Below are 13,840 nucleotides of genomic sequence, written 5' to 3' on the forward strand. Positions count from 1 at the left end.
GGCTGAAAAGATTCCATCTTTTCTTCGTAGATCAGTACAGTGATAGATTGACAATACAGCTAGCTCTTCAAAGGGGAGCAAAGACACAGGCGAGTGAACACTGTATTCTTTTACACATTTTTTTTTGAGACTTAGGCCACGTTTAAATTCTAAAAACTTTTCCAAAAAATATCACATCAAATCTTTAAATACCTAAACAAATTATTAAATATACATGAATATTAAAATATAGGAAATGGTAAGACGAATCTTTTGATCCTAATTAGTACATCATTAGTCACAAGTACTACAGTAACCAACATGTGCTAATGACGGACTAATTAGACTCAAAAGATTCGTCTCGTGATTTTCAGGCGGAATCTAAAATTTATTTTATAATTAGACTATATTTAATACTTTAAATATGTGACCGTACATATCGATGTGACTGCTCTCCCAAAATTTTGAGATCTAAACGGTGCCTTATGCACACGCATTTTCTATATCATTTTAAAAATTCCTTTATACACACCATCTTATATTTCTAAAATAAATTTACAACTTTATAATGGTTAGTTTCACTGTTTATATATCATTAAATAGGTATAAATCAAAAAACTTCCATCTTTGCCTATTAAAAAACACATCCATATGCTCTTCCACAAGTCACAATAATGGAATAATTGAGAGAAAAGAAGAGAGATTAGCGCTAGTAGGTGCCACTGACGGGAACGAACCATCCTGAATCTCCCTGACCTGCCAACAGAGACGCAGGCAGCATCATGCAGCAGAGGCAGCAACACGCTACTACTAGTAGTAGTAGAAAGGAAAGGCACCATCAGTCACTTGGATCTTGCAGGCAGGCAGCTGGGACATCAAGTCATGCAACTAGAAGTCTAGAACAAATACACCCATTGGGTTGTTACAATTAGGTACGCCACAACCAACCAACCAACCAACCAAACCAAGCAACCATCCATCCCAACCACAACAGCATAATCACATGCACACCAAATGTTAAATTAGATATCCATCACCGTTGCTTTGCCGCACTCACACCATCGATCAGATTAAAGAAGGAAGAAAAGGAAAAAAAAGCCAAGAAAAAGAAACGGAAACAAACCATGCAGCAGGCAGTTCAATCGATCAGTCTCATCAAAGAAGGAAGAAAGAAAAGAGGGCTCTCCTAGAGGAAAATCAATCACTCCTAATGGCGGCAACGGGATCGAATCCAAGAATGTAGCAGTAGTAGGGCTATGTCCATCCATCCATCAGGATTTTTTGTTAGACCAGCGCGATGCTGCTCTCGCCGCCGGGGGGCTTGCGGATCCCACCTAGGTAGTCCCGGGACGGCGCCTTGCCGTCCGCGAAGATGTCGCTGCCGGTCATCTCCTTCAGCTTCGCCGTGCTCAGGTGCTTCTCCGCCGTCCCGGGGGCCGCGTCGCCCTTGAAGATGTCGTTGCCGGTCAGGTCCGTCAGCTTCTTCTCCGGGATCTTCTTCGCGGTTTTCACCACGCTGTCGGTGTCAGCCTCCCCAAACGTGATGTTGCTCACCTGTTGATAATTCAGATCAAAATCGAGCAGTAAGCAAGTAAGTAAGAACGGCCATTGCAGGACGAAGGACTATGAGCAGAAGCTTGGAGTGGGTGGTGTATTAGAGGTGTCAGGACCTGTGCATTTTGGCCTGGGGTTTGTGATGTTGAGCCATTTGCCGAGTTGCGTGGCCTAGGGTCTTCTGGTGGCGCAAAGATGTCGTGGCCACTGAGCTCCTTTGATTTCGCATTGGATATCTGCCTCTTCATCTTGCTGTCATCCTCGCTCTGAAGCGTGCCACTTAGCTCGCGCTGCTTGGCCACCTCAGCTATCGAAGTTGGCTTTTTTGGAGAGACACTTTCTTCCTCCGCAAATGAGATGTGACTTATGGTACTAATTGCCTGTAATTGTAGAAATCAGATTTAGTGTCCATTGGATCATACATCAGGATTAGAGTTATCTCTTGTTCTAACTAGTACAGTATAAGTCATACAGGTGAAATGCAAACTCATGCCTACTATGAAAACATTACCAGGTGAAATGCAAACTCATGCCTACTATGAAAGCATTACCACCCAGATAGGGGTCACTGGTCCGCATACATGTCGCAAAAAATTTAGATATATTGAGCACTCGAAAATATGTTCTAAAAACACTCAAAACACTAGTTAGAAAATATTTTGCTACTTTAAAATTTTGATGAAGCACATAATTTACATTATAGTATTCTTTAACTCTAAAAAAGGTATCTTGTGCATTGTGAGTGAACAAAAAGAATATAAATTAGTACCTGACGACCTAAATCCTATTGTCTATCAATCTAAGTTATCGAATATTGAGGGTCACTAAATAGTTTAGTCAACAGGTCCAGTTCTATAAAAAGGAAAGGTTACCAACCAATGTGTCTAAATAGTAAATGCTTCCCACAACACTCATCACAACAACTTCTGACCATTGGAGGTTAGAGCACTCAATAAGTTTGATTTAATAAATCTGCACTTCTCTCAAAGTCTCAATTGCTTAGCACAGCATCTGAAAAAAACATGAACTTTACTAAGCAATACTGATATGTGGCTAATAAAACATAAGAGGTGGCAAGTCCAAATAAGGCAAATAACATGCCATCCCACAGTAATTATTCCTACCAGCGAAACCAATTGAAATATTACTCATCAAAAGTTCTTCAATATTGAGGTCCATTTTAGTTTCCCAAACAAAAGGTCCATTTCAACTGCAGCTTGCAATGAAAGGCTACCAACCGGTGTGCATACACCCTTCCCAAATCCCACACGATTCATTCCAATAAACTCTGACCTTGGAGGGTAGAAGGCTACAAGTTTCAGTTTAGCAACTAGCTGTTACTATAAATGACATTCAAAATATATATGTGCAAAACAGGAAACTATTAAGCACAAATTATTTAGCATAGCATCTGAAATTAATGAGCTTTCTTACTAAAATAAAAATATGAAAAACAACTTGAGAGATGACAGGCTGAAGAAAAGGCAAATAAATTTGACAGATTATTTTCCGCTTGTATGTTTTGCAGAAATAACCACCTGATAATTCTTTGATACCGTTCGGATGGGTGTTACAGAAGCATTGGCTGATTCATCTTCCTCAACCTCGCCTCCCGCTGCAAATATGCCACTTCCTGTCATCTCCTTCCACTTGGGAGCAGAGCATGGTTTCCTGAAAGAAATAACCTGACGGCTTAATTTGCGCATAACTGCAGCTAGTAAATCAGCACTACCAGAGGGGCAACAACTCTTGTTAGATTAAATCACTTCTAATGCCCAAACCACAAAGATAGTAAGATGTCTGCAAAAATTTTCCACTGCAGAACTACAAATGATTACATAAATGGTGTAATACTGCACGTGACACCAATAGTAATTCAATAAGAACGTTCCTAAATCCTAACATGGGAGCACGATAGCATGGCGCAAAGAGGCCATCAGCTAGAACTGTTGCAATGCAAGATTGCAGGGCATCATCCTTGTGTGGGTGAGATCACAGCTTCAATACTATACGTGACACTGCAATCCAGCAGTTTCTTCGAGCCTATAGAACAGAACTACAACTAGCCGTGCACATCTCACCGACCCAACCGAGACTCAAATCCAGAGGGATTTCACTCGACGCCATTTCATAGCAGCAGATCAACTTAAAACGCCCTGAAAATTTGATCTTTCACCAGGTGCAGAACCGTAAACCTCGAGAGATCTAACGACAAAGGCGGAAAAAAAAACTCAGCAGGAAACATGAACAGAACACCGAATCATCCATTTCACTGGCACACACACAGACAAGACTTTCTCTTTTTTTTTCCAGAATCTCACCTCTTGTTGAGGCTCTCGAACTCCTCCTCGGTGACCTGCCCGCCGAACACCACCTTGCTGATCGCCTCCGATGGCTGCACCAAAAGGGAGGAGAAAATAAACGAACGAGTCAGAGCAAACCCCCTTCCCTGAACAATGGCAGCGGAGGAAGAAGCTGGGACCTGGTGCGGCCGGCGGTTGGGCGTCGGCGTGGCCCCGGCGGCCAGCTCCTGGCTGGCGCCCTCCGGCCACGTCAGCAGGTCGGCCGTCGACGTGTGGGACTTCCTCACCGGCGCCGGCCTCTCCATCTCCCCCCGCCGCCCTCCCCCCCCCTCTCTCTCTCTCTCTCCACACACACCTCTAGCTCCTCCGCGCCGCTGCTCCGGTGCAGGTGACTCTCTCTCTCTCTCTCTAGCTCGGTGTGGGGAGAGCGACTCTCTCTCCTCCGAGCTCACTTTCTCTCTCTAAAAAGGCGAGGAGGGGGGGTGAGGTGAGGTAGGGAGTGGAGTGGAGTGGAGTCGAATGGAAGGAAGGTGAGGGGTCGCTGTTCCCTCTCCTTTTTTAAAGACACCCCACCGCGCCCCCACCCACCCTCTCCGCCCTCCATGACACGCGGGCCCCGTCCCGTCGTCACCGGTGGCTGACCCGTGGGGCCCACCTCTCAGGCGGGGCGGGGCGCGGCGGGGGGTTGGGTTGACCGCGTGACGGGGAACGGGGAGCGAGCCGTGCGTACCGTAACGTAACGTATGCCACCCTCACTCTCTCTCCTCTGTTTTGTTTGTGTGTGTGTTTTTTTTTGTTTTTGGTTTTGAAAATTTGAACGCCGGCGGCTCGCACGGAAACGGCCGGATTGCGCGTTGCCGTTGCTGTTTTGTGCGTTTCTCTCTCATGGCCGTTGCGTTGTGGAGGGAATGTTCTAGACTCGTACTACTACTACCGGTATAATCTACTCTGCAAGTCTGCATACCACTGTTCTGTTCTGTTCTCTCTCCCCCCTGTCAGAACACGGGACGTGATTAAGAAAATAATATATTGTAGAGTATACTGGCACTTTCTCTTTCTTCGGGCGTTTAGCCGAGACTAAATTTTTTTAAATCCATGTCATATCGGATGTAGATATTTATTATAAATATTAAATATAAATAAATCATAAAACTAATTATAGAAATAAGAGCTAATTCGCATGATAATTTTTTAAGCCTAATTAATCTATAATTAGTGCATATTTACTGTAGCATCACATATCACATAGTCTAATTATGGATTAATTAGGCTCAATAGATTTGTCTCGTGAATTAGTCTAAAATTATGGATGAGCTTTATTAATATCTACGTTTAATATTTATAATAAGTATTAAACATCCGATGCTTCATGCGGCTAAAAAAGGCCTCATCCAAACACCACCTCAGTCAACTTTTATTAACCGTGAGGGCTACGTTTTTTATATCTGTAAAAGAAAAAAAAGAATATAAAACCTTTTAGAATGAATGCTATAACAATGTTCAATTTTAAGAAGCACACGAAAGAAAAAATATCCGAATTTTTTGTGTCCCTTCACTTTTGGAGGCAAACATAAAAAAAAATCCACTCCAATACTTTGGTTGACTTAAGCCACAACTAGAGAAAAAAATCGATCTGATAAGATTTGCACACGCATTTCTATTCTAGTCCTACGGTTTTTATATTTCTACGATCTAGAAATCCCATGAACGGAATAAGTCTGTAATGTATGTGCCGTAGCAAAATGTAAATTCTTAAGCTTAACTTTAAATTATTTCTGGGAATTCTTTTTCATACTTTCTCAACGTTCAAGCTGCTAAAAAAGGAATAAAAATCCCAACTACAATTATTTTTTTTTCTAATACGTCATTGGACATAGTATTATTAATAATTGGCCAACCGATGGTGTCCTGATACAAGACCATCGCGATTAAGGGAAGTTTGGTATTTTAGACTTTTTAGATTTTGTACCTATATATGTGTTGAGTGAAAAGCGACGTTATTTTGAACGGAGTGAGTTAGAGATGGTTGTGGGTCGACCCACAGGTATTGTAGAGTCGCCTCTAGTTCAACTAAATGAACTAAATTTTATATAAACTAGAGCCGACTCTAAATTATCTATGGGTCGACCCATATCAATTCTTAGAACGAGTAACCATGAATAAGGTGGCCTCCAACTACCGTGCCACCGCGGTACATACCATGTGAATTGATTTGGACATTTTAAGGAAGATAATACTGCAATTAATCTCGGCTTAACAAAAGTGCAGCGATAGAAGATGCTTACGGATGAAGGTACAATGCTGGCTTTCAAGCAGCGATGTCTGATTTGATATCCTGATTTTGATTTGACACCGTACTCAAAGGCAACAACTAGCTATCCATACTAGCCATTGTACTACTACTGCCCAACCATATAAACGGGGTTGCAATAGGATCAATCAGGTGTGCATTCCTAATAACGGATTTCTCTCGTGGACATAAGCATAAACGCCTCTGTCAAGTGACGCGTTTCAGCTATCCTTTTCCTACCATGGTGGAGCACCAAACCAAACCCTACATGCAACTCACCAACTGTTCAAGCGATCCTTTCGACCAAACATGGCGCCATCCCTTCTAGGTACATGCAGAAAGGAGCAGGTAGTGGCTGCTCTTTTTTTGTGTGTGTTTTTGAGATTCTTGTTTATGAAGTAACTTGTAGTTTCAAAAAAGTAGAAAAGTCATCTCTATTTTCTGCAAATAGGTGAGGCGGGTTAATTTGGGGGAAAATGCGTATTAATTTATTTTCTGCTGTAATGATAACACGCAAAAATTATGTGTTTCAAATGAGGCCTCGTTCAGAGATCTATATAGTTCTAATAAGACGATACATACTCTGTCGCTTCGGCTCTTCGCACATATATTATTGTCATCTATAACACTAATATCACCATCAAGCTAAATCATTTCTCATATATATTTTAAAAACATTAAAATCACGATTGTAAAAGTATCTTTAGCTTTTTATCTTAAATTCATTTTGGCTTGGAATTAAGAAAGGGAAATCATGACGATGCATTTTTTAAGCAATCTTTGTTTGATGTTTTTTTAACGACCAAGGCCCCATAATAGCGAAGAAAAAAACCACTTGTTTATGCAAAACTCATGTATCCAAGGGAAAAAAAAAGTTTGAATTGCAGTATCAATCGACCATCCATCAAGCATCAACTATTTCACTGTTTTTCATGTTCATCAAATAAAAGCTGCAGGTGGCCTTGAGGTGGCAATAAGCCACCTTGACCATTCTTTATTCAGCTACAGACAATATGAATGCAAATCAAGATTCAAAGCTACCATTATCTTAGTGGCATGGTGACTATTTTATCATCAGAATAAATGGGCCCTAACCAACGACTAATTAATCATTTTTATCAACAACAACTGCGTATATGTGTAGCTTCGACTTTACGTAGAAGCATAATAAGCCTGTGGACGTATGCCACTCGATGAGTTTATGGCGTATAAACGTCACTGTCTGACCTGGGCCTCTCCTAATCCTCTTCTCTCTTTAACTTTCATTTCATTAAGGTTGTTCGATCGACAGGGCCCTTACTTTTGTTCGTTTGTAAGTGGATGCTAATCTTGTACTCCTATTCCCAATGAACCAAATGGTCACCCCTGATCAAGTGATCATTCAGCCATTGACTTTTATGTATTCCTTTCCTCTTCTTGGCCACCGTTGTCCGGAGAACGACAACGTTGGACAAATATTTTTATCTTTTCGCTCTGCGTATGTTTATAAGATAAAATTTAAATTTTTAACTTTAATTTAAAGTTGATTTTGATATTTTTTACCAAAATTTATTTTTCTATCTTAACTTTTAGATCGTTAAAATGCATATATAAATGTTTTATTTGTAAATATGTCGATTGAACGATCACCGTGAGATAAGTAATGTCTATGAAAAAGTCATTAGGGAGAACATGTTTGTTTGGTTTGACGCACTATAATACACCACCAAACTGTATCATGTAGTACACCAAACAACGGACATTACGAATAACCAATCCACTATGCAACGCCACGTTGTTGATCATATCCCATTGTGAATACGTGAGTTCGATGTGTAGTATGGGTTGTGGACACACAAGTTTTGTGTAATCGCAGGAAAAAAAGGCAAAACTTAATTAAAAATCGGATATTAGAGAAGGACATGATAATAATAATTAAATAGGTAAAAGTGAGGCTTCGAATCTAGGCTGGCTAGCCTAACACCTGAGCAATTTTACCGTTCAACAAAAAGTAATAAAAAGTATCTCGAGGTACCGGTATCTCATGGTACCAAATCGTTTTTGATCATTGGATCTAACAACGCACATCCATTCGGCTAGATCCAATGATGAGAAATAATTTGGTACCTCAAGGTACTTTTTGTTGGACCGGAACAAATCTCCCAGCACCTTGTGGAGCTAGCCAGAAGACTCCTGTGTGTTCTCTCAAAACTTAATTATTGCTATAATTTCCACGTCACCAAATTGCAGCTAAACCAAACAACGCACAATACGAAGAACCAACCCTCGCTGGAACGACACGCTGTTGATCAATATCCCAAGATAACTTTAGCTTCCTCCATCACTCCATGTGCAATGCACGTTTGCTCACCGTACATCACAAGAGAACTTAGCACATCCAGGCACTGACAAGCCCATCAAAGCATACCTCATCGACGAAGATGAGCTCGCACTAGCATCGGACCATGCTTCTGTATCTTTACGCTTCTGCTCTGCTTACAAGCAAAATTTAAGCTTTAAATTTAAGGTTTATTTTAGGTTTTTTCGTCGAAGTTTATTTTTTAGCCTTAACTTTTAGATAGTTAAGAATATGTATTTAAAATTTTGATTTATTTTTTGTTTGCAAATACGTCGGTTGGATTTTTTCATGAAACAACTAAACAATCACCGCCAACTCATGTGACATTGTCACCCATGTATGAGTGATAAGTGCCATATCTGAAGATCGAGGGATGATTGTTTGATTTTATGGAAGAAGCGAGTAGACATATTTTTAAATAAAAATAAATTTTAATATAAGTATCGTAGTGATATTAGGTTAGAAAATAAAGTTCGGTGAAAAATTCTAAAATTAACCTCAAATAAATCCTAAAATTAGCTTCAAATTCAAGGGTATTAAATTTTTTGCTGAAAAATAGAAAAGTAGGGTGAAAGGATCTCACAATCCACTAGCAGCATGTTGCCCTTGGCACTTGCCCTCTTGACACCTTGTGTCACTTGTGTGTGAATTGACACACACACTATTAGCTTCCGTGCAAACATGGTCTTGGTTACTTTGCTTGGATCCCCTGCAATGTCAGTGGACAGCTCATCCCACACACCACTGGACTGACTGTAGAGGCGACATTTTTGCAGATAAACCTCCATTCAGGAGAGTATGCTCTAGAAGAGCCGGGATGAAAAATGGTAAAAACAACAGTATTAGTTATATATCCCTCCTACAGAAATGGTTAATAATTTTGCCTATTATGCATTTCATTATTCAGCGATGACTTCAATACTATACTAACAGAAATTATAAATTTAATTGTGAAAACAGAAATAATTGAAAAGAATATCACCCTCATATTTTTTTATTAAACTTATGATTATAAGCCAAAATTTAAATTTTTAGCTTTAAATTTAGAGTTGATTTTGGAATTTTTGTATTGTAATTTATTTTTCAGTCTTTGCTTTAGGTCGTTAAGAACACATATATAAAAGTTTTACCTATATATTTTTATTTATAAATATGTAGTTTAACTTTTGTTCTGAATCAGGGAAACAGTAACCACATACATAAACAATACCGGACAGGAATTTCGCTACTAAAAAGAGGAGGGACTTGGTGGTGTGAAAATAATAAAATGCAGAGGGTAAAATGCACAAACGGGAGGGGGCTTTTGGGCTTTTCTGGAAAAGGCGATGGCGCCTTCACGTGCTGCGCTTTTACTTTTTGCCCCACCTGGGGGACGGAAAAGGTCAAGATAAAATTAATTGGGATGGGGTGGATGGACGGCTCAGATTGGCCGATCGGTACGCCTGTGATGGCGCACATGGGGAGCTATTCTTTGGGTGCTTTGGATGCGGTGAGCTGGTCTGTCTAACCAGGGAGCGAGCCAGGTCGGTTTCAATGTGCTTTGTGCTCGGGCCTGACTTGTCTGGCCCTCAACTTTACTAGTACTTAGTCATGTTTTTTTTATCTCTCTTAATCAATTTAACTGAGAGGTATTAGGAGCTACATTTTAGCAGCTTCCTATAAACATATGCTATATTTCTGAGCTTAATTTAGAGTTGATGTTTTGGGACATCGTCGTTTATTTTACAACACACGCTTATACGACGATAAAAACACGTATAAAAATTTACTCAACAAACTATTTTTAATTGCTAATATGTCATTGTATTATGTTTATTATAAGCGAAACGATGAGTTGCTTGTTGTCATGGCATTGTGTGTACTATCACCTTCACCTTTTCACTTATGGTATGTTTTAAATATAAGATTTAAATTTTATAATTTTAAATATTAAGTATATTTTGGAAGTTTTCATCGTAGTTTATTTTAGTTTTGATTTTTAAATCATTAAGAACAAATATATAATATTTTTATTCGTATTTTTTCTACAAATATGTTATTTGATTTTTTCCTATAAAAGCCAAAATATCACCACATCCCTATATTTAGGGGTGAACGGAAAGCTCGTGACTCGTTAGCTCGCTCGGCTCGTTTCATTTTTCTAACGAGCCGAGCTAGCATTTTAGCTCATTAGAGATAACGAGCCAGCTCGAGCTAGCTTGTGAGCTGCTCGCGAGCCTAACGAGCTAAACCAAAGACACAAGATACATCGGTGTTCATTGATTTTATGCTGGAATGCATGTGTTTAGTACTTTATAGGTTCACCATGTGATTTGTTGGTTCAAACTTTAATATTTAAATACAATTTCATATGATTTGCATGTTTAAAATAAAAATTTGCTTGTATAATCTATTAAAAAATTATTTAGGTTAACTTTTTATGCATGACTCATGAGTCTAACGAGCCAGCTTTAAGCTTTATAACGAGCCGAGCCAAGCCATGTTTTTAGCTGTTACGATAACGAGCCGAGCTGAGCCAGCTTGTTATCTTAACAAGCTGGACCGAGCCAAGCCGAGCCGAACCGGCTTGTTATCCAGCCCTACCCATATTGACCTCACTGGTAAGGTCAAAAATAGAGAAGAATTAGAACGGGGAAAAGAAAATGTTATTATGGGAAAGATAATTTCTTAACGTGATTTTTCCTTTTGTTTCTCCCGTACGTTCCCTCTCCCCTCGCGTGTAGCGCTTTCACTCCGAGAAAAAAAAACCACCACTCATCCCATGGTGCTGTCAACCAGAAGAAGAAAAACAATCCCTCCCACGTGTTATAACATCTTAGGCCCCGTTCGCCACCATAGCTTAGTTAACTAAGCCTCTTCGCACGCACGCTTCCTAAACTACTACTAAACGGTATATTTTTTGCAAAAATTTTTTTTATAGAAAAGTTATTTTAAAAAATCATATTAATATATTTTATAAATTTTTAATAATTAATAATTAATTAATCATGTACTAATCTATTATACGTTTTCTGTGTCAGAGCATAAGTTAACTTATAGTCCCCTCCGAACGCGGCCTTAGTCTTCAAACCCGTATAAGTTGGTTCAAACAAATATTTTTTTATGTGAGACTAATCTTATCGATCGAACACCTAGTCCTAACCGGCGTAATCAAAATTGAACACACAAACGGACCGAAATACTACTCCTAGGATAGGTATTACACACGTGTAGAACAATGGAGCACGTTCAGGACAAAATCAGATCAAATAAACAAATTTTCCTACTCGATGCTCATTCTCAGTAGATCCATAAAACAATCGAATACGTTAACTTAGTGTAATTAAGTTTAGAGTAGAAACCTTGTGAAAGTTGTTCAGAACAATACGTTGTGTGCTCCTCCTGGAGGCCTCGTTTGCCTGGCCCATCCAGAATTTCAGATACATTCATCAAAGACCATAGATTAAGGGCTTCTTTAGATCATAGGAATTTTACGAAAATTTTAAACGAAATAGTTCAATTCCTCCAAAATTCCTGTAAAATTCCTCTAAACCGAAGAGGACCTAATTTGTCCCATAGACGTGAATGCATCATAATTTCAGCCCATGTAAATTAGATGGGTCGGAAGGCAGGACAGACCCATACGGCCCATATAGTTATATTACTTAGGATTGCTCACTGAAAATGCTATACCGGCCCAGGACAACGTACATTATCTTCTCCTCCGTTGCTGCATTAATCTTTTCTTTCTGCATATGTGAGAATTGACTTTTTTTGGACGCTCAATAAATCGAGGTTCGATTATTTGACATTCTGATCCATTATTATTAACTCAAATAATTTCATATATCATACTAACAAGTGCCAACCTAAACAATTCAAATCTTAGTTTTTTTTGCGAGCACATTTTCCGAACTCTAAAGTGTGAATTGTTTTAAAAGGTTTCTAACATATGATTTTTAACTTTAGAGCATCCCAATAGCTCTTCTATCCCATTATCCTAAAAATAGAGGATGAAGGTAAAAGTAGAGTTCCACAAAACATCTGTCACATCTTTTGTGTTTAGATGTCATCTATATTAGGAGAGAGAAACTCTATATTTAGATATTCTCTCTTCATCCTTCAAAGAGATACGGATGATGTCATATATGGATGATCTGCTGTAGTACAATGAGATACGAAGGATAAAACTGTTTTAGATGATCATCTAAATAAAGTTATGAATGACTAAATTTAGATGAGCTGTTAGGAATGCCCCTATAGTAGCTATGATAAAAATCATACAATCCTTCGTCTTCTGCCGGAAAAGAACACAGCTTTACAACTGCACATTCTTCGGAGTTCAGGCGACACTGATGCTGCTGCATAAGCCAAGCTGCACTTGCAGTCGCAGCCAATGCGGTGACACGGGAAATCACACGTAATTTCCGTCTAATTCAGCCTCAAATCGGCACCAAACTTGGACTAATTTCCTTTCAATATCAGGTTTCAGGTTACAGCGGTTGGCGCTCGATCGCTACTCGGTTAACGCATCGCCGGCGACGCAAGCCGCCACGGCGAACACGTCGTCCTCCCCGCCCGCGTCCCACTCGCACCCGGCGTTAATACTCCCCCTTCGCGACGCTGGATGCACGCTCCGGCCGGCGACTGGCGCCGCCGTCTCGCGCGACTCCGTGAAGCGCACGCTCATCCTCACTGACATCACCGCCGGCACCGCGAAGCCGGCGGCTGGAAGCGAGAGCCGCCGCTCGACCACCGCTGCTGCTGCGTTGTCGTCGTCGTCGGCCGCTGCGGCGGCGGCGGCGACGATGTCCCTCCACGCAACCTCCGCGCGGCCCAGCAGCTCGGACGACCCCACCGCCGGCCCCAGGATAGCCCTGATCCGCCGCAGCGGCCTCCTCCTCCTCCTCCGTACCTCGAACACCAGGCTCCTCCGGTCCACGAGCTCCCGCACGCTCGCCGCCGAGCCGTCGCACTTCAGCGACGCCACGTCGCGCCACGAGGCCGCGACGACTGACGACCCGCCGTCGCCGTTGACGCACGCCTCGGCCTCGGCCCCGTGGCTGTCGATCTGGATCGTCCTCCCGCCGCTCGCGGGGACGTGGCACCGGAGGAAGAGCACGCCGTCGCCGGGGCAGCTGAGGCCGGTGACCTTGACAGAGTTGATCTCACACCGGAGATGGGAAACGGTGGCAGTGGCACCACCAACACAGCAGCTGCCATGATCCATACTAGAATATACAGAGAGTTTTTCTAGCTAGCAAGTAGTAGTAGTTGCATGGCAGAATGGCTAGGTATTTATACATGTATGAGGCAGTGAGTGAGTGAGGAAATCGGGTAAATTCTAAGAGCAATTTTATAATACTTGAGTAGGTACCGAGAGGAATTTTAGTATAA

General features: G+C 41.0%; 2 protein-coding genes across 2 annotated transcripts; both read right to left on the reverse strand.

Moving 5' to 3' along the window:
• Positions 1 to 847: 847 nt before the first annotated feature.
• On the reverse strand, positions 848 to 4,350 carry LOC102718470. Its single transcript, XM_006657916.3, has 5 exons — positions 4,016 to 4,350; positions 3,855 to 3,928; positions 3,072 to 3,204; positions 1,650 to 1,913; positions 848 to 1,533 (listed from the first exon to the last, which is right to left on the reverse strand). Exons 1-5 carry the CDS (start codon positions 4,139 to 4,141, stop codon positions 1,264 to 1,266), a joined length of 867 nt encoding a protein of 288 aa, XP_006657979.1. The 5' UTR covers positions 4,142 to 4,350; the 3' UTR covers positions 848 to 1,263.
• Positions 4,351 to 12,959: 8,609 nt separating this feature from the next.
• On the reverse strand, positions 12,960 to 13,673 carry LOC121055008. Its single transcript, XM_040526335.1, has one exon. The coding sequence runs from the start codon at positions 13,671 to 13,673 to the stop codon at positions 12,960 to 12,962; it is 714 nt and encodes a 237-aa protein (XP_040382269.1).
• Positions 13,674 to 13,840: the final 167 nt, after the last annotated feature.

The sequence above is a fragment of the Oryza brachyantha genome, chromosome 7 (assembly GCF_000231095.2).
Source record: "Oryza brachyantha chromosome 7, ObraRS2, whole genome shotgun sequence".
Lineage (NCBI taxonomy): Eukaryota > Viridiplantae > Streptophyta > Magnoliopsida > Poales > Poaceae > Oryza > Oryza brachyantha.

Coding starts and splice junctions, on each gene's coding strand:
- LOC102718470 (XM_006657916.3), bottom strand. CDS start 4,141: ATGGAGAGGCCGGCGCCGGTGAGGAAGTCCCACACGTCGACGGCCGAC. Junction 3,205..3,854: donor TTCGAGAGCCTCAACAAGAG/GTGAGATTCTGG, acceptor TATTTCTTTCAG/GAAACCATGCTCTGCTCCCA. Junction 1,914..3,071: donor CGGTATCAAAGAATTATCAG/GTGGTTATTTCT, acceptor CTACAATTACAG/GCAATTAGTACCATAAGTCA.
- LOC121055008 (XM_040526335.1), bottom strand. CDS start 13,673: ATGGATCATGGCAGCTGCTGTGTTGGTGGTGCCACTGCCACCGTTTCC.